Source organism: Etheostoma spectabile, unplaced genomic scaffold (genome assembly GCF_008692095.1).
Source record: "Etheostoma spectabile isolate EspeVRDwgs_2016 unplaced genomic scaffold, UIUC_Espe_1.0 scaffold00008788, whole genome shotgun sequence".
Lineage (NCBI taxonomy): Eukaryota > Metazoa > Chordata > Actinopteri > Perciformes > Percidae > Etheostoma > Etheostoma spectabile.
The window spans coordinates 1-26,777 of record NW_022603627.1 but is presented as its reverse complement, the minus strand read 5'-3'; the positions used below and the strand labels follow the sequence as shown (position 1 = coordinate 26,777).

The 26,777-nt window shown below is 43.5% G+C and overlaps 1 protein-coding gene and 2 long non-coding RNA genes across 8 annotated transcripts; 1 reads left to right on the top strand and 2 right to left on the bottom strand.

Annotated features, from left to right (window-relative positions):
* LOC116678943 (uncharacterized) lies at nucleotides 1–21,233 on the top strand. The gene is made up of 3 exons (XR_004329414.1): nucleotides 1–26; nucleotides 3,997–4,001; nucleotides 21,108–21,233. It is a non-coding gene; the product is annotated as an uncharacterized LOC116678943 (long non-coding RNA).
* LOC116678942 (uncharacterized) lies at nucleotides 2,528–26,504 on the bottom strand. Its single transcript, XR_004329413.1, has 4 exons — nucleotides 26,412–26,504; nucleotides 26,173–26,288; nucleotides 21,425–21,466; nucleotides 2,528–2,539 (listed from the first exon to the last, which is right to left on the bottom strand). It is a non-coding gene; the product is annotated as an uncharacterized LOC116678942 (long non-coding RNA).
* LOC116678941 (NLR family CARD domain-containing protein 3) lies at nucleotides 9,482–23,420 on the bottom strand. 6 transcript variants are annotated; one of them, XM_032508676.1, is made up of 12 exons: nucleotides 23,268–23,417; nucleotides 21,841–21,966; nucleotides 20,386–20,532; nucleotides 16,048–16,200; nucleotides 15,576–15,692; nucleotides 14,218–14,299; nucleotides 13,850–14,057; nucleotides 11,948–13,715; nucleotides 11,585–11,758; nucleotides 11,145–11,318; nucleotides 10,424–10,470; nucleotides 9,482–10,300 (listed from the first exon to the last, which is right to left on the bottom strand). In XM_032508676.1, exons 3-12 carry the CDS (start codon nucleotides 20,421–20,423, stop codon nucleotides 9,729–9,731), a joined length of 3,333 nt encoding a protein of 1,110 aa, XP_032364567.1. In that variant the 5' UTR covers nucleotides 20,424–20,532; nucleotides 21,841–21,966; nucleotides 23,268–23,417; the 3' UTR covers nucleotides 9,482–9,728. The 6 variants fall into 6 exon arrangements, with proteins under 6 accessions (XP_032364567.1, XP_032364566.1, XP_032364568.1 ...); XM_032508675.1 differs by having other exon boundaries at nucleotides 21,841–21,946; nucleotides 23,268–23,416; XM_032508677.1 differs by lacking the exons at nucleotides 21,841–21,966; nucleotides 23,268–23,417 and having other exon boundaries at nucleotides 9,483–10,300; nucleotides 16,048–16,143; nucleotides 16,180–16,200; nucleotides 20,386–20,438.
* Nucleotides 26,505–26,777: the final 273 nt, after the last annotated feature.

Here is a 26,777-nt window from a genome sequence, read left to right as displayed (position 1 = left end):
GGACCCGAGAACATCTTATCGTGTGTGTGGACGGAAACCTTTGTCTCTGGCAGCAACACACAGACGCTGTTTCAACCTTCATCGGGGGGGGGGGGAGGGAGACAGACCAAGAATCCTGTAGAACCAGAACTCTGACAACAGAGATCAGAGGAGCAGACACACAGCAAAAAAAAAAAAACATTCCACTACCCAACACACACACAAAAAACACACAGGCAAAGACACACACACACAAACACCACCCCCCCCCCCCCCACCCTTTCATAGTAACTTCATAGTAAGAGCTTGATTTTGGTTCTTCCCTCTTTGGCTGTGGTTGTTGTTGTCATTGTGTGTTATTCCTACATTGTACCCTTGAATGCAACACGAGGGACTTTTCACACGTCAAGTGGAACACAATATGACAGATTCTCTGGTCCCTGAACTCAACACAATATGGCAGACTCTGGTCCCTGAACTCAACACAATATGACAGACTCTCTGGTCCCTGAACTCATCACAAATGACAGACTCTCTGGTCCCTGAACTCATCACAAAATGACAGACTCTCTGGTCCCTGAACTCAACACAATATGACAGACTCTCTGGTCCCTGAACTCAACACAAAATGACAGACTCTCTGGTCCCTGAACTCATCACACTAGGACTTGAATCCTGTAGAACCAGAAACTCTGACAACAGAGATCAGAGGAGCACACACACACATAACAAAATAAAGAACAATCCAACTAACACACACACACATACAAACACATACAAAGAGACACACACACAAAGACAGGGCTATCAAGTCAGTTTGTCGTACCCAAGCCCGGGACACATGTCAGATCCCAAGTTTCACAAAGACTGACAGACATGTCCATTTTCTTTGTCTTTTTAATAAAGAGTTTTATTTAAAACAAAAATCATTTATTAATACAAACACACTTTGTTACACATTAACAGAAAAATGTCGCCCAATGGAGAAAGCTACATCGAGCCGAAATGGTGATTCAACATCCGAATGTAAGTATTCATTATTATTAACTGGTAATTTCCAAAACCATTATTTAAAATAACTACATCAAACCACATCAGGTACATTACAAAAGAAGCCGAAATTACACGCGATGCAGAAAACAACAAGCTGTTCGGGATCTATTGATTTATTACAAAATAACAACGACCTTGTGTGTTTTCTCTCTCTCTCTCTCCCATTTTTAGTAGTTTCAACATGAGTAAAAAAAAAAAAAAGATGTCGCCGCACAACTCTTGGTAAAAGGAAACAAAGTCAGAGCTCGTGAGTGAGTGATTCGTAGAATCCTCCTTCATATTTAGTGATGACTGGTAGCTCAGATTAAACAAATAAAAAATAAGAAGAAACTAAAAAGCACGAGACTAAACACTGACCGGACCACTGAGAACCGACCACGAAATTCAGACGCAACTCCGCTCCGACTCTTACGGAGTCCAATAATAATAATAATAATACATTTAATTGGTAATGCACTTTATATTTGCAAAAATCTCAAAGTGCTACATGGTAAAAAAGTAAGTGATAAAATAAAACACATGGAGAGCATGAAAATAATAAATATAAAATAAACAAAAACAATGTAGAAAAGGGCCAGAGGTCAGTCAAAAGCTCTCCTAGAGAGGTGGTTTAAGGCCACGTTTAAAATCCTCCCCAGTCTGTGGTGTCCTCAGGTCCCCAGTCTGTGGTGTCCTCAGGTCCCCAGTCTGTGGTGTCCTCAGGTCCCCAGTCTGTGGTGTCCTCAGGTCCCCAGTCTGTGGTGTCCTCAGGTCCCCAGTCTGTGGTGTCCTCAGGTGGTCAGGGAGACCATCCACAGTCTGGGAGTCCAGACTCAGTTCGCGCCCACGCGTGCTCCTCATGAACCCAACAGCACGCAGGAAGCAAACGCAGGAAAAATGGCGAGAGAGAGCATCTCTTTCTTTGGGGAAGGCTCGGGACCCGGGCGCCGGGGTGATGCAGGCGGAGTGAGACGAGTTTATCTGTACTGGTAGTTCATGCTGCTGTCCCCCCGGCCGTAGCCCACTGGGCTGTGGTACTGAGACTGGCTGGTGCCAAAGCCCTGGTTCCCTCCCCAGCGACATACCCATTTTCCTGAGTTGTTGAGGAGGCCAACTGACGTCATGGCGCCCTCTGGTGACGTCAGCATGAACTACAAGCATATTACTGTGATGTAGTGATGTAGTAATACTACATCCTTTATCTGGATGGTTTCATATTACTGTGATGTAGTGCTGTGCAGCAGCAGGTGGAGGTGATGGAGCTCTGAGATGAAGTGATGGGACCAAAGCTGCAGCAGCAGGTGGAGGTGATGGAGCTCTGAGATGAAGTGAAGGACCAAAGCTGCAGCAGCAGGTGGAGGTGATGGAGCTCTGAGATGAAGTGAAGGACCAAAGCTGCAGCAGCAGGTGGAGGTGATGGAGCTCTGAGATGAAGTGAAGGACCAAAGCTGCAGCAGCAGGTGGAGGTGATGGAGCTCTGAGATGAAGTGAAGGACCAAAGCTGCAGCAGCAGGTGGAGGTGATGGAGCTCTGAGATGTCATGGTGTTTGATGCAGAGAGCCGAGCGACTCCAGGCTGCTAACAGCTTCCTCCACGTCCTCACAACATCTCCAACATATTCATATTCATCTCAACACCTCCAACATATTCATATTCATCTCAACATCTCCAACATATTCATAATCATCTCAACACCTCCAACATATTCATATTCATCTCAACACCTCCAACATATTCATATTCATCTCAACACCTCCAACATATTCATAATCATCTCAACACCTCCAACATATTCATAATCATCTCAACACCTCCAACATATTCATATTCATCTCAACACCTCCAACATATTCATATTCATCTCAACACCTCCAACATATTCATATTCATCTCAACACCTCCAACATATTCATATTCATCTTAACATCTCCAACATGTTCATATTCATCTCAACACCTCCAACATATTCATATTCATCTTAACATCTCCACCATGTTCATATTGATCTCAACACCTCCAACATATTCATATTCATCTCAACACCTCCAACATATGGCGCGTGTGTCTCCATCCTGCCTGAAAATCTGTGCAGACCAGCTGGCCCCCATCTTCACTCAGATCTTCAACAGATCTCTGGAGCTATCTGAAGTTCCCTCCTGCTTCAAACGCTCCACAGTCATCCCAGTCCCCAAAAAACCCTCCATCTCTGGACTAAATGACTACAGGCCTGTCGTCCTGACATCTGTAGTCATGAAGTCCTTTGAAAGACTGGTGTTGGCCCACCTGAAGAACATCACAGTCCCCTTGCTGGACCCCCTGCAGTTTGCCTACAGGGCTAAAAGGTCGGTGGATGATGCAGTCAACTTGGGACTGCATTACATCCTGCAACACCTCGACTCCCCAGGGGCATATGCAAGGGTCCTGTTTGTGGACTTCAGCTCGGCGTTCAACACCATCATCCCGGACATCCTCAGCACCAAACTCTCCCAGCTCACTGTGACAGCCTCCACCTGTCAGTGGATCACAAACTTCCTGACTGACAGGAGTCAGCAGGTGAGGCTGGGGAACATCACATCCAACACTCGGACTAGTAGCACTGGCGCCCCCCAGGGGTGTGTGCTCTCCCCACTGCTTTTCTCCCTCTACACCAATGACTGCACCTCAGGAGACCCATCTGTTAAACTCCTGAAGTTCGCTGACGACACAACCGTCATCGGCCTCATCCGGGACGGTGATGAGTCAGCCTACAGACGGGAGGTGGATCAGCTGGCTCTCTGGTGCAGTCAGAACAACCTTGAGCTCAACACGCTCAAAACTGTGGAGATGAAAGTGGACTTCAGGAAGAGATCCCCCACTCTTTCCCCCATCACCATACTCAACAGCCCTGTGTCTGCTGTGGAATCCTTCAGGTTTCTGGGATCCACTATATCCCAGGACCTGAAGTGGGAGCCCAACACAGACTCCATCATTAAAAAGGCCCAGCAGAGACTGTACTTCCTGCGCCAGCTCAGGAAGCTCAACCTGCCTAAGGAGCTGCTGGTCCACTTCTACACAGCCATCATCCAGTCTGTCCTCTGCACGTCCATCACTGTCTGGTTTGGATCTGCCACCAAAAAGGACAGGGGCAGACTACAACAGACAGTTAGGACTGCAGAAAGGATCATCGGTGCCAACCTGCCCTCCGTCCATGACTTATACACCTCCAGAGTCAGGAAGCGGGCAGGAACCATCACTGCAGACCCTTCTCACCCCGGACACAACCTGTTCCAGATTCTGCCCTCTGGTAGGCGCTACAGAGCACTGTTCGCCAAAACCAACAGACTCAGGAACAGTTTCTACCCACAGGCCATCTCTTTGATGAACAGCTGACTCCTGACCCACAGTGTCAGGCTCAGTTCTGGTCAATAACACTGTAACACGGTCTCTACAGCAACTGTATCATTCCCACTCTCACATCTCACTTATTATTATTTATTCATCATTCTCATTTTCTCACAGTTCATATGTTCATACTGTTCATACTGTTCATATTGTAATATAATAACATAATACTATTTTATCCCAGTCTCCTTGCACTACGCACATTTAAATAATTGTATTTCATTGCACTCATGCCTCTATATTGTTTCTGTTTAGAGTATGTATATATTGTGTATATATCAGTGTGTATATATCAGTGTGTATATATTAGTGTGTATATATTAGTGTGTATATATTAGTGTGTATATATTAGTGTGTATATATTGTGTATATATTGTGTATATATTAGTGTGTATATATTAGTGTGTATATATTAGTGTGTATATATGTGTATATATTAGTGTGTATATATTAGTGTGTATATATTAGTGTGTATATATTAGTGTGTATATTGTGTATATATTAGTGTATATATTGTGTATATATTAGTGTGTATATATTGTGTATATATTAGTGTGTATATATTGTGTATATATTGTGTGTATATTAGTGTGTATATATTAGTGTATATATTAGTGTGTATATATTAGTGTGTATATATTGTGTATATATTGTGTATATATTAGTGTGTATATATTAGTGTGTATATATTAGTGTGTATATATTAGTGTGTATATATTGTGTATATATTAGTGTGTATATATTGTGTATATATTAGTGTGTATATATTGTGTATATATTAGTGTGTATATATTAGTGTGTATATATTAGTGTGTATATATTGTGTATATATTAGTGTGTATATATTGTGTATATATTGTGTATATATTAGTGTGTATATATTAGTGTGTATATATTAGTGTGTATATATTGTGTATATATTAGTGTGTATATATTGTGTATATATTAGTGTGTATATTTCTGTTTTGGTTGATATGTATGTGTAAGCACAGTGTGAGCAATGCTCCAAAGACAAATTCCTCGTATGTGTCCTCATACCTGGCGAATAAAGCTGATTCTGATTCTGATTCTGATTCTGATATTCATATTCATCACAACACCTCCAACATATCTCTCATCAATAGATGGCTCCGGCGGGGGGGGGGTCCACATTATTGTCCCTTAAAATGATAGGACAGATTCTCTGAAGGACTCTCAGATGTGGTAAAGCGTTAAAATGTCCCAGTTTAATGTGGTTTATGAGACAGGGACAGTGTTCATTAATTATCATCGTTGGAAATGCACCAGAATTAGACAAAAGACTATTTTTCATCCGTTGTCCCGGGACACGTCTTAAAACTGTCTCCCTGAGAAAAACCAGATTACAATCAACGATCCAGATATAAAAAGTAGTAAAACAGATAAAGCTCTTCAAACCCCGTTGAGAACTACAGAGTACACGTTAATACACACATTAGGGTAAAAATAATCATTATAATACACATTCACACAACAGAGACACAAGATGCAGATGATGTTACACTTTATATGTAAAAATATACACACACATTCATGTATACAGTATATAGAAGGACCAGAACCTGTGTTTTGACTCTATGACCTCGATAGACCAGTTCTCCAGGTCTTGAGGGTTCAGATTGAATATTTCCAGATGTGAGATCTTCTCTCTGCATAGTTGTGATGATTGTGAAATATCCCAGGTAAAGATGGTAGTAAGGATCTGTGCATATGGAGAACTAGAATCCTTATTGCTAGACTACATCTCCATGTTTAAAGAGAACTACAAAGACTAACTATCTTTAACATGATTATTATGATGTTCCTCTCCTCTCCAGAGCCCCCCAGGAGACGGAGCCCCAGAGGACTCAGGGGAGGAAAGTCCAACGGTTTTATTAAAGCACCAATAAAACTTCCAGGCAACAGGGTCCAGGAAACGGCCGGCAACGGGAAAAACAGGCAGTCGTCCAAAATCCCCGGGAATCAGGAACATAGGAACACAAGACCAGGGAAAAACCACTGGAAGGACCACAGACCCCCCACAGGAGGAAAGGAAAGACTGGACTTAATACACAAGATAGGGAGACAATGAGGCACAGGGCAACACATGGGGGGGGGGGGGGGGGGGGGGGGTGATCACACAGGTGGGAAAGCAGGAGACAGGAAGTTAAACAAGACATCACATGGGAGAGCAGAGAAACTACAAAATATAACAGGAAGAACTACAACAGAACCCCCCACCATGACAGACGGCCTATATCTGGTTTTCTTCTTATTTGGAAATGATTCAACAGCCACTGATGGAACAAAAAGATCTGGATTTGGAAAAATAATAAAAGATAAGTCCCAGAACTAAAGAAAGATGGACTTTCCAGTAGTAAAGCAGGAGGAGGTCTGGAAGGGTCCCCTTTATTAACACTCAACACCTTTAAAGGTATTTGGGTAAGAAGATGTCTTAAAAAGCCCAAAAGTCAATTTGGGATTTTATCCCAAAAACTTTATTTTAAAAAGTAATTTTCTATCAAATAAATCACGTTTAACCTCCTGTTGTCCTCGGGTCTCATTTGACACATTTTCAAAAAGTTTCTATATCATAAATTTGGGTTTCTTTCAACCAAATTTATTGCTTTTCCTTCTGAAGGGGGTTGATTTTGTGCTTTATAAAGTTTTTGTGCAGTCTTTAATTCTACCAGACACATTTTCTTTGTTGTTGAACTTTTTATTTAAACATTATAATCGTGTTACATAACATTGTCTGACAGATATATAAAAGTAATAAAGCAATGACCGGCCATATAGGTCATAGAAAAGGAGGAAAGACAAGAGATTAAACTAGAAACATCCACAGACATTTTAACAGTGTGCATACTACTTGCACATCCTAATAGTAAACTAAAAATAATAAAAAGTGTTACGTGTCTAAACCCTTCAGAGACCTTTTAAAACATGTTTAAGACCTTTCTGTTTCCCAGAAACAGCTATGACGTAGCTAGCGCTAAACCAACCAGACTCCATTTAAAAAACAGTCCTTTTAGCGTGTACAGAGCCAACATATTTTCACATGTAAATCAGTAAAGTATGTGTTTATTTCAACCAACACTAGAGTTATGATGGTTGGAAAAGTGTAGAGAAGACCAAAATCAGCTTTTTATAGTTTTATTTGGTTTCTCTTGACTCTGAATCAAGTGTGTGTAATACGATGCTAAAATGACTGATTATTTACATGGAGTCTGGTGGGTGAGGTCCATCGTGACATCATGTTAGCTGACAGATAACTCTTCTTCTCCTTCCTTCCTCTCCTCCTCCTCTCCCAGTCTGTCTTCTATCAAACAGCTGTTGGTGTTGAGGCCTGAGGTCAGTTAGGAGTCAGTCAGTTGGTCAGTTAGTCCATCATGACATCATGTCAGCTGACCAATAACACCTCTTCTCCTTGTTGCTATGGTGATTTCCTCAGTGAAGAATCCAGATTCATTTTTCAATGTTTTCTATCGGCAGTTGGTGCGAATAGAGCGAAAAGGTTACGTTCGATGGACTCCATAGTTACATGTCTGCGTCCGGCACAAGATTTCCTACATTTTGACCAATGATGATGTATGAAAAGTTAAAACTGGAGGAGAGAGAGACATTTGTTTGAAAGACTTCCAGAGAATAGTACTGCAGCCCCCCCCCCCCCCCCCATATGCTCCTCTCTATCTCTCTCCATCCACCACATACACACACACTGGAAAATCTGAGCCGGTCTGAAAACGGGACGATACGTAAACTGGGATTCTGGAGAAACCGTGCTTGATATCTGAACGCCCATTCAGCCCAATAAACACCAAAGTCTTGTCTTCGGTTTAAACTTTTAATCATGTTTCTACGTTAAAGTACGGCGATACAGCACGGTCCCAAAGAGGGGGGGGTTAGAACGATGTTGAGCAATTTCCCGAACATTTCCCATTAAAGTCTTTGAGAAATCTTTTGCTGTTTTTTGGCTATTTCATGATAACTGCCCGCCAAATCTCGTAGAAAAGTCATAGCCCCCCATTCCCGATCCTTACACACGTTTTGATGTATTGTGTGTGCGCGTGTTGGCAACGCTCCGGGACTAGTAGCAGGACAAACATTGGCAGATGAAGAATAATAAGTATGAGAAACAATAGTCATTGCTCTGATTGCTGATTGCAGAACACTGAATAAGCAAATGTACCACAGCATCACCACCTCGGAGGAGAATCTCTGGCTCGGGATGGACTGGGACCAAGCCAGACCTGAACCAGAACCAGCCAGTCCACACAGAACCTGAACCATCAGCTGTCTGACATTACATTACATGTCATTTAGCTGATGCTTTTATCCAAAGCGACTTACAGTTGCTATCTATATACGTCAGAGGTCCCACGCCTCTGGAGACACTAGGGGTTCAGTGCCTTGCTCAGGGACACATTGGTTGATGTCTAGTGGATGTATTGCAGTGGGAATCGAACCCGGGGCATGTGTCATATCCACTGCACCATCACCCCCCCATCATCATGAGAAGGGCCGTCCACACCAAGATCCAAACTTTAAACATGTTTTTCATCTCTTCATTTATGATTCAAAGGATTACAAAAAAAACAGAAAATATTTTAGTAAGTATTTCCTAAAAAGTAAGAAATTAATAAACATTAAAATTACTAATTCGCCAAGCAGAGTTAAGAGGTCCACACACAATGATCACAATATATCTACCATTTCCACATTATTATTTGACCCAGTGTCCATATTATTATAGAACTACTATGTTTTAGACCTTAGTTACACCATGTTATGGAATTACAGTTTTACAAAAAAAAAAAGAAAGATTAGGAGAAGGTAATAAGTAGATGTATGAGTCCAGGTCCAAGTAAGAGGTGGAGAGTTTAAATGATCCAGATAATGTATTATGGGGCTGCCTACACCCGGCAACAACACCGGTCTTTCCCTCCAAGTTGAATGGGGGGGGGGGGGGGGGCCCGTGTAGCATCTCGGAGGCTACTTCAGACGTTACAGAAGTCTCTCGTTAGCATCTAACTTGTCGCAAAGTGACGCATGCTCGACTCACATCGGGGAATGACAAGCACACAGCGACATGACATTAGCTACGTTAGCTAGCGTCGCTAAAGAACTCCAAACTAAACATGACACAAGTCAACGGCATTTCTACAATTTCATGATCACAGCTTCCGTCTTTAAAGGACAGGAAGTGGAAGAAGATTACAATGTTCACGAGGAATCTGGTCAATCATCCTGGATTATTTCATACAGAGTTCATTCTTTAGTTCATAACAATAAGCTGACATATTTCTGGAAGTCTGATCCTGTCCAGACTCAGCTGATCAGCAGTGAGAGACAGGAGGAGACTCTCCTTCCTCCACAGGACACAGAGACACTGAGGAGCCACGAGACCTGAACCTAAACCCAAACCCAGGATAGAGAGTCTGAGTGAATGAGGTGTTGAAGGTGTGGAGGTGGATCAGTGAGTCAGAGGAGACTGTGTAGAAGGACAGAGAGCCAGCAGGACAGTCCACATACACTGCTACTCTACCAGAGACACGGGGGACGGAGATGGGGGTTCTTCTGTTATTGTGCCAGACATAGTAACCACCATCAGAGCAGACCAGACTCCAGGACTGATCATTACGTCCAAACACACAGTTTCTACTGTCTCCTGTCTTCCTGATTCCTCTGTAACTCACTGATATATCAACACCTCCTCTGGTCTGGACCTCCCAGTAACAGCGACCAGTCAGACCATCTCTACACAGCAGCTGATGAGACCTGGACTCAAACCTCTCTGGATGACCAGGATATGGCTGATCCTCCTCCACTAATGTCACCGTCCTGTTGTTGTCAGACAGTTTGAGTTTCCTGTTCACCGTGTTGGTGTCGACTGTGAGTTCACAGGAATCTGACGGAGAGAAGGAGACACAACACAGCTGCAGTTATTAACCAATCAGCTCTTTGGTGATGACATCACAGGGTTGAATGAGTGACGTCACAGTCTGATGAATTAAATTAAAAACACACTTACACTTCCTCAGACCTGGTGTCAACCATCTGACTCCAGCAGGCTCCACCCTGAAAGGGGGGGGGGGGGGGAGACCGAAAAAGAAGAAATTGGGATATTGTGATTAAAATTTGATAGATTGTGCCCTAATCTCTACCCTGTGTCCACACCCAGTCTCTGTTTCCACCCTGTATCCACACCCAATCTGTCTCCACCCTGTGTCCAGTCCTAGTCTCTGTCTCCACCCGTTGTCCACACCCTTCCTTTGTCTCCACACCAAGTTTGCACCGCAGGGACTAGGAAAGAGCGTTTTTAGAGACTTTTAGAACGTAGAGCCGTACTCTCCCAGCATAAGAGGAACTTAGAGAAATAACTGGTCCAGACGTCAGAGTACGTCTCTGATCGATCACATGAGCCATGCAGCACCGGCAACTGACATGTTAAACCTCTAGCTAACTAGTCTGTCTAAAGAGGAGATTAATGCTTCATCCACACACTCTGCTCACAGCGTAGAAAGCACATTTAGCTTTGTGCTAAGCTAGGCTAAACCTGTCCGGGACCTCTCTTTGTCGAGTTGAAACTGATTTGATCCCAGGAAAGATGGAAAAAGGATGTTTCTTAAAACCAGAGTCCAGTATCTGTCCATCAATTATTAACAAAGGGAGTTATGATTTTAGTTCCTGGAGATGTTCTCCTTTAAAACTTCCTCCACTAATATCTCCTTCTTGTTGATCAGTGTGTGTACCTGAGAGTGTCCAGTCTCCAGAGAGGATCCTTCAGTCCCGCTGACAGCAGCTTCACTCCTGAGTCTCCTGGATGATTGTAGCTCAGGTCCAGCTCTCTCAGATGGGAGGGGTTGGAGCTCAGAGCTGAGACCAGAGAAGAACAGCCTTCCTCTGAGATCAGACAGCCTGACAGACTGGAAACACACAGAACAACACACAGGAAGCCTCTGTCAACACGTGGAGCCATGTGCTAGTTCTTTCTTTGGTTGGTGTCCAGGTTCATTTTAGTCCAGATTCAGAATAATTTTTAAAATCATCTGCAGGATTTAATTATTGAGTCTCAAAACTACTGCTAAAGTTTATCATATCAACAGACACAAAGCTACACGTCAGCTGTTTATCAACTAAAGTTAATTAGAGTTTAGATGGTCATCAGTTGAACGGGTTAATGAATCCTGACCTGAGAGTCTCCAGAGTGCAGTGTGGACTCTTCAGTCCATCAGAGACCAGCTTCCCTCCTGAATCCTGCAGGTTGTTGTTACTCAGGTCCAGCTCTCTCAGACTAGAGGACTGAGAGCTGAGAACTGAGGACAGAGCTTCACAGCTTCTCTCTGACAGGTTACAGCCACTCAGCCTGGAGAGACCACAGGAAGGAAACAAGTTGTTATATTTAACTCCTGTTGAAAGATATCGTAGTATTTGTTGATGATTAAATATCACTTACAGAGCTTTTTTGGAGGGACAGTAATGAATCAATCTCAGCCATAGTTCATACTTCGTGCTTCACAACATATTATAAATAGATGGATTCTGTCCCACTTACAGAGCTTTTTTGGAGGCTTTGACAACTGGCAGCAGCCTCAGAAGAGCCTCCTCTGAAGCAGAGTATTTCTTCAGGTCAAACACGTCCAGATCTTCTTCTGATGACAGTAAGATGAAGACCAGAGCTGACCACTGAGCAGGAGACAGTTTATACATGGAGAGAAGTCCTGAACTCAGGGACTGTTGGATCTGCTCCACTAGAGAACGATCATTCAGTTCATTCAGACAGTGCAACAGATTGATGCTTCTCTCTGCAGACAGATCCTCATCCATCTTCTTCTTGATGTACTCCACTGTTTCCTGATAGGTTTCTGAGCTACTTCCTGTCTGTGTCAGAAGACCTCGTAGGAGATTCTGATTGGTCTGCAGAGAAAGACCCAGAAGGAAGCGGAGGAACAAGTCCAGGTGTCCATTTGGACTTTGTAAGGCCTTTTCCACAGCACTCTGGTAGAACTGTGTTGATGATGTTTGTTCTTCTGCCAGCAGGTTGACTCCAGAGTTGGTGAAGGTCAGATGGACATGAAGAGCAGCCAGAAACTCCTGAACACTCAGATGGACGAAGCTGAACACCTTGTCCTGGTACAGTCCACTCTCCTCTTTAAAGATCTGTGTTAACACTCCTGAGTACACTGAGGCTGCTCTGACATCGATGCCACACTCTGTCAGGTCTGATTCATAGAAGATCAGGTTGCCTTTCTGCAGCTGCTCAAAAGCTAGTTTTCCCAGAGACTTGATCATCTCTCTGGTCTCTGGACTCCAGTGTGGATCCGTCTCAGCTCCTCCATCATACTTGATGTTCTTCACTTTGGACTGAACCACCAGGAAGTGGATGTACATCTCAGTCAGGGTCTTGGGCAGCTCTCCTCCCTCTCTGGTCTTCAACACGTCCTCCAGAACTGTAGCAGTGATCCAGCAGAAGACTGGGATGTGGCACATGATATGGAGGCTTCGTGATGTCTTGATGTGGGAGATGATTCTGCTGGCCTGCCCCTCATCTCTAAATCTCTTCCTGAAGTACTCCTCCTTCTGGGCGTCAGTGAACCCTCTGACCTCTGTCAACATGTCAACACACCCAGGAGGGATCTGATTGGCTGCTGCAGGTCGTGTGGTTATCCAGAGGTGAGCAGAGGGAAGCAGTTTCCCCCTGATGAGGTTTGTCAGCAGCACACCCACTGAGGTGGACTTTGTTACATCAGTCAGGATCTCAGTGTTGAGGAAGTCCAGAGGAAGTCGACACTCATCCAGACCGTCAAAGATGAAGACCACCGGGACCTCTTCAAACCTGCAGATTCCTGCTTCTTTGGTTTCACTAAAAAAGTAATCAACAAGTTCCAGCAGGCTGAACTTTCTCTCTTTCAGCACATTCAGCTCTCTGAAGGTGAATGGGAATGTGAACTGGATGTCCTGGTTGGCTTTGTCTTCAGCCCAGTCCAGAGTGAACTTCTGTGTTAAGACTGTTTTCCCGATGCCAGCCACTCCCGTTGTCATCACTGCTCTGATTGGTCTATCTCTTCCAGGTGGGGGTTTAAAGATGTCTTCTTGTCTGATTGTTGGTTCTGGTCTGTCTGGTTTCCAGGATGCTGATTCAATTTGTCTGACCTCATGTTGATCATTGACCCCTGCAGCCCCTCCCTTCAGGAGGTAGATCTCTGTGAACATCTGATTCAGAACGGTTTGGTTTCCTGCTTTAGCAATCCCCTCAAACACACGCTGGAACTTCCTGTCTAGCTTAGATTTGAGTTTACGCTTACAAACTCCTGCTGGACTTCCTGAATGAACACAGAACAAAGAAGATCAGTAGGTGATTTATAAAGAAACAGGAACATACTCTGACCCTTCTCTGGAGACATTAGTAAACGTCCCATTAGTCCAGCAAGTTAAATCTTTAGAGAAATCCTCTTACTGCTCTGCAGACGGTCAGCCAGCTCGTCCTGCTTCATTCTCCTCAGGAAGTGCAGTGTGATCTTCAGAAACGCCTCTCTGCTCCTCCTCTGCTCTTCATCCTCACCCTCCCTCTGACTCTCTGGGCATTCTGGGTAGTCTGGTCTCAGAAGCTTCTGCATCTTCTTCAGCTCGTTCTTCACAAAAGTGACGATGTCCTCCTCCAGCAGCTGGAACAGAAGATTATATGAATGCCAATCAGACTGAAATCATGGAAGCAACCATCAGATCCATGATGGACCGACTGAGGACCCTCTGGTCTGAACAGGGCAGCATGGAGATGTTTGGGAACAAAACAGATGTAAAAGTAGTTGGTGTACATGTACAGACCATAAAGATGGAGTCCAGGTGGGTTTGATGCTGCTGGGAGGACTGGGACCCACTGGGACCCTCTGAGCTCTCCTGGTCCACTCTGTGGAGGAATCAGGAAGAATTAGCTCCCATCATGTCTGTCCACACAGAGACACACACAAGGTAAAGGTCCTGAGACTTAAAGTGTTGATTCCAACATAGAATCAGATGGTTTCCCCTGACAGTAAAGAGTTGGTGGTCCTGCTGACCCCCCTGTTGGTGGTCCTGCTGACCCCCCTGTTAATCAGCAGAAAGAAGTACAAGGTAAACAAGGGCTACACCAAGGTTGGTCTGAAGCAGTGTTTCTAATGTGGGTCCTAGGTGTACTTTGGAGTACTGCAGGGGGTGTGTGTAATGTTTGCAAAAATGCTCATTTAAAAATACGTCATGAATAATTTCTAAAATAATTATATTATAATAGTGATTGAAGTCATGTATTCTAACCACTTCTAATGGAACATTTAAAAATTTTGTTTAAAAAAACTTGTTTAGTCACTATAGATACTATCACTGTATCTCTTACATAGATATATTTTTACCAAAAATGCGCTGGTCAGGGGGAACTTGGCTTAAAAAAAACAATTCAAAGGGGGTACATTACTTAATAAAGTTTGAGAAACACAGAAGGACTCCTGAAGTATCAGACTGGGATCATGATGCAGGAGGTCTGCAGCTTCTGTGGTCATGGAAGCAAACATTCATAGGTAAAGGTAGTTTGGGGTTGTCCTCAAAATGATTTTTGCAAACCATCAGCTGACTCAGGAGGGGGGCAGAGCTTAGACGGCCTGTTTTTAGTTGGGGAGAACTGCTGACCTGGACTGAGGATACTGTCGGGTGGTGGTTCCCTGTGTTTTCCCCTTCTTGACTTCTGATCTGACATCCAACTGGCAAACCCACATCCACCATTGTGGAAGAATTTTGCGTTTTGAAGACTGCAGAGGGCGGGGGGTGGAATCTGGTGATGAAGCCCCTCACTGAAACTTGGCCTTAAGCCTCTAGACTCTAAGCCCCCCCCCCCCCCCCCCCCCCGGTTTTCCCAGCAGGAGAAGAACATCTGGGAAGAATGTTGCCGTTCCTGATCTGTAGTCCAGCCGATGGCTACGGGAGATTTAAAATGCTTTTTGATGGGGCTACAACACCAGATCCTATTGGTCCAGACCAGGTCCAGTATTAAACTGAGATCTACAGTGAAGACCGGTCCCACTGGACAGCTTTCAGATGGAGAATATAAATATATGTGAAGAAGAAAGATGCTGAGAATAAACTCCAAAAACTTCTCTGGAGACATAAAAGTTAAAACATGAATCAGTAATATTATAATATTATTAACAGCTGACCTCTCTCCAGCAGAGGGTTGATCTCCTTTAAAGTCAATATAACGTTCATGTGACCAGTCGCTCTTAAAGGACACACAGCTGGGATCAGGTCTAGCAGAGTCTGGTCTCTGGTGGATCCTGTTACACAGAGAGTCAGACCAACAGGGATGGAAATCCACTTTTTAATATTCAGACACAAAAACTGCTGCAGATACAAGCAGAGACTAAAACTAGACTAACACAAAGAAGTTCAATGAACTAGACAAAAAACTGGGTTCAAAAGCTCAAACACCAGAGACTATACAGGACCAGACCTGATCCAGTATTTACCTAAAGGCAAGAGGTGAAGACCGGTCCCACTGGACAGCTTTCAGATGGAGAATATTAATATATGTGAAGAAGAAAGATGCTGAGAATAAACTCCAAAAACTTCTCTGGAGACATAAAAGTTAAAACATGAATCAGTAATATTATAATATTATTAACAGCTGACCTCTCTCCAGCAGAGGGTTGATCTCCTTTAAAGTCAATATAACGTTCATGTGACCAGTCGCTCTTAAAGGACACACAGCTGGGATCAGGATCAGGATCAGGATCAAGATCAGGTTCAGGATCAGGATCAGGAGGGTCTGGTCTCTGATGGTTCCTGTTAAAACACATTTATAGAAGATCACATGTTGAGATAAAGACTCCCTGCATAACATAACTGAGAACATTTATAATTAAGATAAATATGTCTGTAAGCCTAATTATGAAAATAATGACTTTCTGACAGAAACACTGATTAAAACCAATAAAAATCTCCTTTCTAAGACTCTACTTTAATAAGATCTCCTTTCTAAGACTCTACTTTAATAAGATCTCCTTTCTAAGACTCTACTTTAATAAGATCTCCTTTCTAAGACTCTACTTTAATAAGATCTCCTTTCTAAGACTCTACTTTAATAAGATCTCCTTTCTAAGACTCTACTTTAATAAGATCTCCTTTCTAAGACTCTACTTTAATAAGATCTCCTTTCTAAGACTCTACTTTAATAAGATCTCCTTTCTAAGACTCTACTTTAATAAGATCTCCTTTCTAAGACTCTACTTTAATAAGATCTCCTTTCTAAGACTCTACTTTAATAAGATCTCCTTTCTAAGACTCTACTTTAATAAGATCTCCTTTCTAAGACTCTACTTTAATAACATCTCCTTTCTAAGACTCTACTTTAATAAGACGCCCCTGTTCTTCAGGAGGACTCGGCTCTTTAAAGGTTTGGTCATGTTGCTGACTTCATAAAGTAAATGAAACCATTTCACAGCCGCTGCTTCGACCAATCAGATCCCTCGTTCCCTCTAGAGATCAGCCAATGAGAGGCTAAGAAATCCCAACAGGAGACATATCTGTAGTACTAGTACAGCGTAGCGTAGTACTAGTACAGCATAGTGTAGTACTAGTACAGTGTAGTGTAGTACTAGTACAGCGTAGTGTAGTAGTAGGACAGCATAGTGTAGTACTAGTACAGCGTAGTGTAGTACTAGTAAAGCGTAGTGTAGTACTAGTACAGCATAGTGTAGTACTAGTACAGCATAGTGTAATACTACGTAGTGTAGTACTAGTACAGCATAGTGTAGTACTAGTACAGCGTAGTTAGGTCTACACGATTCGGGACAACGATGAATCCCAGTGTTTGTGTTAAGCTAAGCTAGGTTAGCGTCCTGGTCCTGGTTTCTCGTGTGTCGGCTGCTTTCTGACCCCCTTCCACTGCGAGGCTTTAATCTGACACCGTCAGAACCAGATTGGACTCTGCTGGTTTCTGCAGACCTTCGGTACCACCACCATGCCAGGCATGTTGTTGGTTGTGTTCCATTTCACATGAAATGTGGGAATTTCTGGCTTCCCAGTCAGAGACCTCCATGAACCGGGATGGTTAAAACTCCCAGAAGGAAGAAGCATTCAGCTCGGAAAATTAAATGAGAACCAAAGTTTTTTTTTAAATGAAATGTATTTAAAAATAAAATCGTGAAGAAGGTGAATCGAGAGTTTATAACGATTAATCGTGCCTAAGTGTAGTGTAGTAGTAGTACAGCGTAGTGTAGTAGTGTAGTACTAGTACAGTGTAGTGTAGTAGGGGAGAGCCGGGACAGTTTTTTATTTTTTTATGTTTTATTTAACCTTTATTTAACCAGGAAAATCCCATTGAGATTACTAATCTCTTTTTCAAGGGAGTCCTGGCCAAGACAGCGGCACAGATCACAACCATTCCGTACATTACAGACAATTTCATAAAACTATTTAAAACATTTACAGACCATAGATTTCATTTCCAAACCTTTGAGCAAGAGTTTAAACTGGCCAATTGCAACCACTTCCTTTAATTTCCAGAACTTTTGTAAATTGTTCCATGTTGTGGGGGCAGAATAGTGAAATGCCACCTTACCAACTTCTGTGCGAAACACTTTTTAATTAAACGTAATTAACAAAGCGGTCGTATCACACTGAAAGCTGATATTTTGTCACTAGCAACATACACCTGTCATCTGTCAGATACAGCTGCATTTTCAGCTTTAAACAAAACCATTCAGGAGTTATTGCAGCAAAAGAGGGACGTGCGTAATGTCTCATCCGTCCCTTCTGGACGGGACGAATGAAACATACAGTTTAAGCCATATAAACTTCCCACAACATTAATATTTTACTGTATATCATAGATGGTACTTCCAAAAGATGTTATTATAGATAGATTGTTGCAGGACTATGCGTCTTGGTGAATGTCTGTTAATAACTAATCACCGTCATCCTGAAGCGTGTATGAAGGTTATTGAAATATCATCAGCACTGTGGATGACTGTGCTATTTTTATAGCTAAAATAGTACGTTTTTCTATTTATATCACGTTTCTATTGTGGAAAATGTTGTTTCACTTGGTTTTTACATGGTTAGACTAATGGACATCCAAATAACCCCCCCCCCCCAACCCGTCAGTCTCCATAGGATAACATGGGAAAACTCACCCCCCCCCCCCCCCCCCCCACCAGGGCTCAAATATATTTTCATCTTTCTAAAACTGCTTTTCCATGTCTCACCTCCCTAAATAATTGTATGAACACAGATATTTGAGCATTTACTTAAAATCCATGGAGTTCCAGCCAGGTCAGGGGGGGGGGCAGTTGAAACAGCTGTTTCAACCGTCCCGACATAGACATATGTCCTTACAGCCTGTTTTGCTTCTCATGTAAACAAGCATGAAATATGAAAGTCTGGGATTGTGGAGAACACTAACTGGTCTACTGAATAAGCATGTAGTCAAACCTTTAAATGAAAAACATTCGTTAATAATCGAAAAAATGTGACCGCTAATGAAGTTTACTTTTGACCATCAAAACTCGTTTATCGTCTGTAACTCCGTGATGAAAGGAAATAACAGGAAGATATTAGTCTGATAGGAGGAGGGTAACATGCTCTATGGTCTGATAGAAGGAGGTTAACATGCTCTATGGTCTGATAGGAGGAGGGTAACATGCTCTATGGTCTGATAGGAGGAGGTTAACATGCTCTATGGTCTGATAGGAGGAGGTAACATGCCTATGGTCTGATAGAAGGAGGTAACATGCTCTATGGTCTGATAGGAGGAGGGTAACATGCTCTATGGTCTGATAGGAGGAGGTTAACATGCTCTATGGTCTGATAGAAGGAGGGTAACATGCTCTATGGTCTGATAGGAGGAGGTTAACATGCTCTATGGTCTGATAGGAGGAGGTTAACATGCTCTATGGTCTGATAGAAGGAGGGTAACATGCTCTATGGTCTGATAGGAGGAGGTTAACATGCTCTATGGTCTGATAGGAGGAGGGTAACATGCTCTATGGTCTGATAGGAGGAGGTAACATGCTCTATGGTCTGATAGAGGAGGGTAACATGCTCTATGGTCTGATAGGAGGAGGTTAACATGCTCTATGGTCTGATAGGAGGAGGGTAACATGCTCTATGGTCTGATAGGAGGAGGGTAACATGCTCTATGGTCTGATAGGAGGAGGGGTAACATGCTCTACGGTCTGATAGGAGGAGGGTAACATGCTCTACGGTCTGATAGGAGGAGGTTAACATGCTCTATGGTCTGATAGGAGGAGGGTAACATGCTCTATGGTCTGATAGGAGGAGGTTAACATGCTCTATGGTCTGATAGGAGGAGGGTAACATGCTCTATGGTCTGATAGGAGGAGGGTAACATGCTCTATGGTCTGATAGGAGGAGGGTAACATGCTCTATGGTCTGATAGGAGGAGGGTAACATGCTCTATGGTCTGATAGGAGGAGGGTAACATGCTCTATGGTCTGACAGGAGGAGGTTAACATGCTCTATGGTCTGATAGGAGGAGGTTAACATGCTCTATGGTCTGATAGGAGGAGGGTAACATGCTCTATGGTCTGATAGGAGGAGGGTAACATGCTCTATGTTCAGACCTCAGGAAATCAGTCTATCATCATCATCGCACTCTGAGAAAACTGGAATGTTTCATCTGTCCCGCGTTTCAATCGTCCCGGCTCTCCCCTAGTACTAATACAGTGTAGTGTAGTACTAGTACAGCGTAGTGTAGTACTAGCACAGCATATTGTAGTACTAGTACAGCGTAGTGTAGTACTATCCTCCATTCTGGTCTAATGAAACTAATAAGGAGTTATTATATGCTGGGGGCCTTCTCCAGGTACCAGGGGACAGAGAGCCAGAGTGCACCTGGACAACAGGCTACCATGGGCTGGAAACACAGAGACCCTCTACAAGAAGACCCCCCCCCCCCCCATGAGACAAAATGTCTTTTAGTTTGTTGGAGGTTTCAGAACAACTCACCTCCGTCTCTTCTTCATTTCCATTCTCCACTCCTCCATCCTAATCTCCCTTACAGGTCGCCTTGTTTTTAAAGTGGACCGTTTACTCTACACACAGCTGGGTCCAGGTCCAGGTCCAGGTCCAGCAGGGTCTGGTGTCTGATGGGTCCTGTTAGAAAGAGAGGAAGACCACTTTTTAATGTCCATAAACAGAAGCTGCTGGAGAAACTAGAAGCTATCGAGCAGAAGATGAAGTCTGAAGATCTTCACTGAATGATTTCTGCTCTCTGCACATCCTGCTCTGTCTGTCCTCATCTTTCTGGGACAACAGGGACACTGGAAAGACCAGGACTAATGTCTTCTTTCTGTCCTCTAATGGAGACCAGACTCCAGGACTAATGTCTTCTTTCTGTCCTCTAATGGAGACCAGACTCCAGGACTAATGTCTTCTTTCTGTCCTCTAATGGAGACCAGACTCCAGGATTAATTTCATCTTTCTGTCCTCTAATGGAGACCAGACTACAGGACTAATGTCTTCTTTCTGTCCTCTAATGGAGACCAGACTCCAGGACTAATGTCTTCTTTCTGTCCACTAATGGAGACCAGCTCCAGGACTAATGTCTTCTTTTTGTCCTCTAATGGAGACCAGCTCCAAGAATAATGTCTTCTTTCTGTCCTCTAATGGAGACCAGACTCCAGGACTAATGTCATCTTTCTGTCCTCTAATGGAGACAAGACTCAAAGGAAACCTTTGTCTCTGACAGCAACCCAACAAACCTGTTTCACCTTCATCAGGAGGAGGAGAAAGAGGAGGAGACAGAAAGAATCCTGTAGAACCAGACACTCTGACAACAGAGATCAGAGGAGCAGACACACACACACCACACACACACACACACACACACACACACACACCACACACACACACACACACACACACACACACACACACACACACACACACACACACACACACACACACACAGAAACCAGCCCTGAAGAGACCAGAGACTAACGTGCTGTTAACCTCTCACACACTAACTTACAAAATGGCCGCCCACAACAACTCAGGTGAGTTGTTTCCTGATGAGTCCCAGCCCCACCTGGCAGGAAGACCCTTTCACAATAAGAGCTTTGGTTCCTCCCTCTGTGGGACTGGGGTTGTTGTTGTCAGTGAGTGTTGTTTCTTCCTTTGTCCCCTGAATGCAACACGAGGGACTTTCCACACGTCGAGTTCCGACAAGATTAAAATGTGATGAAGAAACTTTATCGTTAAACAGCCTCAGAGACGCAGTGGAAGAAGTACTCCCAACTAGTACTACTACATGGGGAAGGTACTCTGTCCAACGTCCTGCTCTGGTACTACATGTACAAAAACTCAGAGAAAACAGACTCTGGTCCCTGAACTCAACACAATATGACAGACTCTGGTCCCTGAACTCAACACAACATGAAAATGAAAAAGTGAAAGACTTACGTCTTCGACTGCTCTGATTGGACGGTTTCTCACGCTGCAGCTCCACCTGGAAGACCTCTGGGACCCCGAGACATCTTATCGTGTGTGTGGACGGAAACCTTTGTCTCTGGCAGCAACACAACAGACCTGTTTCAGGGGGGGGGGGGGGGGGAGGAGGAGGAGACAGAAGAATCCGGTAGAACCAGAAACTCTGACAACAGAGATCAGAGGAGCACACACCACACACACACACACACACACACACACACACACACACACAAACACACACACACACACACACACAAACACACACACACACACACACACCTTTCATAGTAACTTTCATGGTAAGAGCTTTGGTTCTTCCCTCTGTGTGACTGTGGTTGTTGTTGTCAGTGTGTTCGTCTTCCTTTTTCCCCTGAATGCAACACAAGGGCCTTTCAACAGCCTCAGTGACGCAGTGGAAGAAGTACTGAACGCAACACAACTTGACAGACTCTCTGGTCCCTGAACGCAACACAACTTGACAAACTCTCTGGTCCCTGAACCCAACACATTGTGAAGACACTCTGTGGTCCCTGAACTCAACACAATGTCAGACTCTCTGGTCCATGAACTCAACACCCTATGGCAGACTCTCTGGTCCCTGAACGCAACACAACATTACAGACTCTCTGGTCCCTGAACACAACACAATATTAGGAAACTATTTGGGCCCTAAACTCAACACAAACACAGACTCTCTGGTCCCTGAACTCAACACAACAATAACAGACTCTCTGGTAGCTGAACTCAATACATCATGACAGATTCTCTGGTCCCTGAAGTCAACACAATATGACAGAATCGTTGGTCCCTGAAAGTAACACCACATGACAGACTCTCTGGTACCTGAACACAACACAACACAATAGACTCTCTCGTCCTGAACACAACACAATATGAAGAAACTCTTTGGTCCCTTAACTCAAAACAAAGACAGACTCTCTGGTCCCTGAACTTAACACAACACGATAGACTCTCTGGTCCCTGAACACAACACAATGTGGCAGACTCTGTGGTCACTGAACGCAACAACATGACAGACTCTCTGGTCCCTGAACGCAACACATTGACAGACTCTCTGGTTCTTGAACTCAACACAATATGACATTCTCTGGTCCCTGAATGCAACACAATATGACAGACTCTTTAGTCCCTGAATTCACAGTATGACATACTCTCTGGTCCTTGAACGCAACACAATATGACAGACTCTCTGGTCCCTGAACGCAACACAACATGACAGACTATCTTGTCCCTGAACGCAACACAATATGACAGACTCTCTGGTCCCTGAACTCAACACAATATGACAGACTCTCTGGTCCCTGAACTCAACACAACACAACAGACTCTCTGGTCCCTGAACTCAACACAACATGAAAATGAAAAAGTGAAAGACTTACGTCCTCGACTGCTCTGATTGGACGGTTTCTCACGCTGCAGCTCCACCTGGAAGACCTCTGGGACCCCGAGACATCTTATCGTGTGTGTGGACGGAAACCTTTGTCCCTGACAGCAACAACAACAGACCTGTTTCAGCTTCATCGGGGGGGGGGGGGGGGGGGGGAGACAGAAAGAATCCTGTAGAACCAGAAACTCTGACAACAGAGATCAGAGGAGCACACACACACACACACACACACACAACACACACACACACACACACACACACACACAGGAATTTTTACTTTAACTCTGTAAACTGATGGGGGGGGGGGGCTATCTACTATAAGCTTGAGACACATGTCGGATCCCAATTTTAACTAAGTCATACCATTTTCCTAAGTTTTTCCTAAGAGTAGCCCAAGTGACGTCATGGCGCCCTCTGGTGACGTCAGCAGGAATACAAGCAGAGCTCTAGGTAATAATGTAGTTCAGTGGTAACATGGCGCCCTCTGGTGACGTCAGCAGGAACTACAAGCAGAGCACCAAACATCTTCTCACATTAAACATGTTCCAGTTTAGTAGTTTCATTTCTAAGTTTTATCTTCACACTCATCCCACTGTGGAAATGAGACTTACTCCATGTGATGTAGGAGTAGTAATACTACATACTTTCTGGATGGTGTCATAGTATGGATGTAGTGATGTAGTAATACTACATCCTTTAGCTGGATGGTTTCATATTACTGTGGTGTAGTGATGTGTAATACTACACCTTTATCTGGAGGTTTCATAGTACTTGATGTAGTGATGTAGTAATACTACATCCTTTATCTGGATGGTTTCATATTACTGTGATGTAGTGATGTAGTAATACTACATCCTTTATCTGGATGGTTCATATACTGTGATGTAGTGATGTAGTAATACTTACATCCTTTATCTGGATGGTTTCATATTACTGTGATGTAGTGATGTAGTAATACTACATCCTTTAAAGGTATTTGGTTAAAAAGACGTCTTAAAAAGCCCAAAAGTCATTTGGGATTTCCCAAAAACTCTCTTTTTTTAAAAAGTAATTTTCTATCAAATAAATCACGTTTAACCTCCTGTTGTCCTCGGGTCTCATTTGACACATTTTCAAAACGTTTCTACATCATAAATTTGGGTTTCTTTCAACCAAATTTAATAACCAATAATATTTGTGCAGTCTTTAATTCTACCAGACCCATTTTCTTTTTTGTTGAACTTTTTATTTAAACATTTTAATCACGTTACGTAACATTGCCTGACAGATAAAGCAACAGTGTGTCTACTACTTGCACATCCTAATAATAAACTAAAAATAATAAAAGTGTTACATGTCTTAACCCTTTAGAGACCTTTTTAAAACCTATTTAAAACCTGTTTCCCAGGATCAGCTATGACGTAGCTAGTACTAAACCAACCAGACTCCATTTAAAAAACAGTACTTTTAGCGAGTATAGAGCCAACATATTTTTACATGTAAATCAGTAAAGTATGTGTTTATTTCAACCAACACTAGAGTTATGATGGTTGGAAAAGTGTAGAGAAGACCAAAATCAGCTTTTCATAGTTTTATTTGGTTTCTCTTGACTCTGAATGAAGTGTGTGTTACGATGCTAAAATGACTGATTATTTACATGGAGTCTGGTGGGTGTGGTCCATCGTGACATCATGTCAGCTGACCAATAACACCTCTTCTCCTTGTTGCTATGGTGATTTCCTCAGTGAAGAATCCAGATTCGTTTTTCAATGTTTTCTATCGGCAGTTGGTGCGAACAGAGCAAAAAGGTTACGTCTGATGGACTCCATAGTTACATGTCTGCAACCGGCACAAGATTTCCTACATTTTGACCAATAATGATGTCTGAAGAGTTAAAACTGGAGGAGAGAGATCGACTCTGGAGAAACTTCCCCCGTGTCTCTGTGTTATGTCAATTTTTACGTTGTTGATGTTACAGAAAATCTCGTTAGCATCTCGTTAGCATCTCGGATGCTACGTCAGACGCTACAGAAGTCTCTCGTTAGCATCTCGGAGGCTACTTCAGACGCTACAGAAGTCTCTCGTTAGCATCTCGGAGGCTACTTCAGATGCTACAGAAGTCTCTCGTTAGCATCTCGGAGGCTACTTCAGACGCTACAGAAGTCTCTCGTTAGCATCTCAGAGGCTACGTGTCACATCGGGGAGTAACAAGCACAACAGCGACATGACATTAGCGACGGCAGCTAGCATTACAAAAGAACTCCAAACTAAACATGACACAAGTCAACGTCATTTCTACAATTTCATGAACACAGCTTCCGTCTTTAAAGGACAGGAAGTGGAAGAAGATTACAATGTTCACGAGAAATCCGTTCAATCATCCTGGATTATTTCATACAAAGTTCATTCATTAGTTCATAACAATAAGCTGACATATTTCTGGAAGTGTGATCCAGTCCAGACTCAGCTGATCAGCAGTGAGAGACAGGAGGAGACTCTCCGTCCTCCACAGGACACAGAGACACTGAGGATCCAGGAGACCTGAACCCAAACCCAGGATAGAGAGTCTGAGTGGATGAGGTGTTGAAGGTGTGGAGGTGGATCAGTGAGTCAGAGGAGACTGTGTAGAAGGACAGAGAGCCAGCAGGACAGTCCACATACACTGCTACTCTGCCAGGGACACGGGGGGAGGAGACGGAGGTTACTCTGTTATTGTGACAGACATAGTAACGACCATCAGAGCAGATCAGACTCCAGGACTGATCATTATATCCAAACATACAGTCTCTACTGTCTCCTCTCCTCCTGATTCCTCTGTAACTCACTGATATATGAACAACCCATCCTCTGGTCTGGACCTCCCAGTAAACAGCGACAGTCAGACCATCTCTACACAGCAGTGAGAGCAGGTCTCAAACCTCTCTGGATGACCAGGATATGGCTGATCCTCCTACATATGTCACCTTCCTGTTGTTGTGAGACAGTTTGAGGTTCCTGTTCACCGTGTGGTTGTCGACTGTGAGTTCACAGGAATCTGACGGAGAGAAGGAGACACAACACAGCTTGCAGTTATTAACCAATCAGCTCTTTGGTGATGACATCACAGGGTGAATGAGTGATGTCACAGTCTGATGAATGAAATTAAAAACACCCTTACACTTCCTCAGACCTGGTGTCAACCATCTGACTCCAGCAGGCTCCACCCTGAAAGGAGGGGGGGGGGGGGGGGGGTCATACATCACTCTCTCACACAGCTGGGTTCTGGTCTAATGGGAGCTGGGTTCTGGTCTAATGGAGCGCTGGGTTCTGGTCTAATGGAGCGCTGGGTTCTGGTCTAATGGAGCGCTGGGTTCGGTCTAATGGAGCGCTGGGTTCTGGTCTAATGGAGCGCTGGGTTCTGGTCTAATGGAGCGCTGGGATTTCTCATTTTATATTCATATTTGGGCCGTCAACAATTCTAATCTTTCATTCAGTTTAATTTCCTTTAACTTCTTCCCTGAGATCTAACCTTTTACTCTTTAGG

What these genes read in the sequence shown, in the direction of transcription:
- LOC116678941 (XM_032508676.1), bottom strand. Translation starts at nt 20,423, where the DNA reads ATGGAGGAGTGGAGAATGGAAATGAAGAAGAGACGGAG. An exon ending in CAACCCTCTGCTGGAGAGAG is followed by an intron (nt 14,300 to 15,575) that starts GTCAGCTGTTAA and finishes ATTCCTCCACAG; the next exon opens with AGTGGACCAGGAGAGCTCAG. An exon ending in TGCACTCTGGAGACTCTCAG is followed by an intron (nt 11,319 to 11,584) that starts GTCAGGATTCAT and finishes GTGTGTTTCCAG; the next exon opens with TCTGTCAGGCTGTCTGATCT.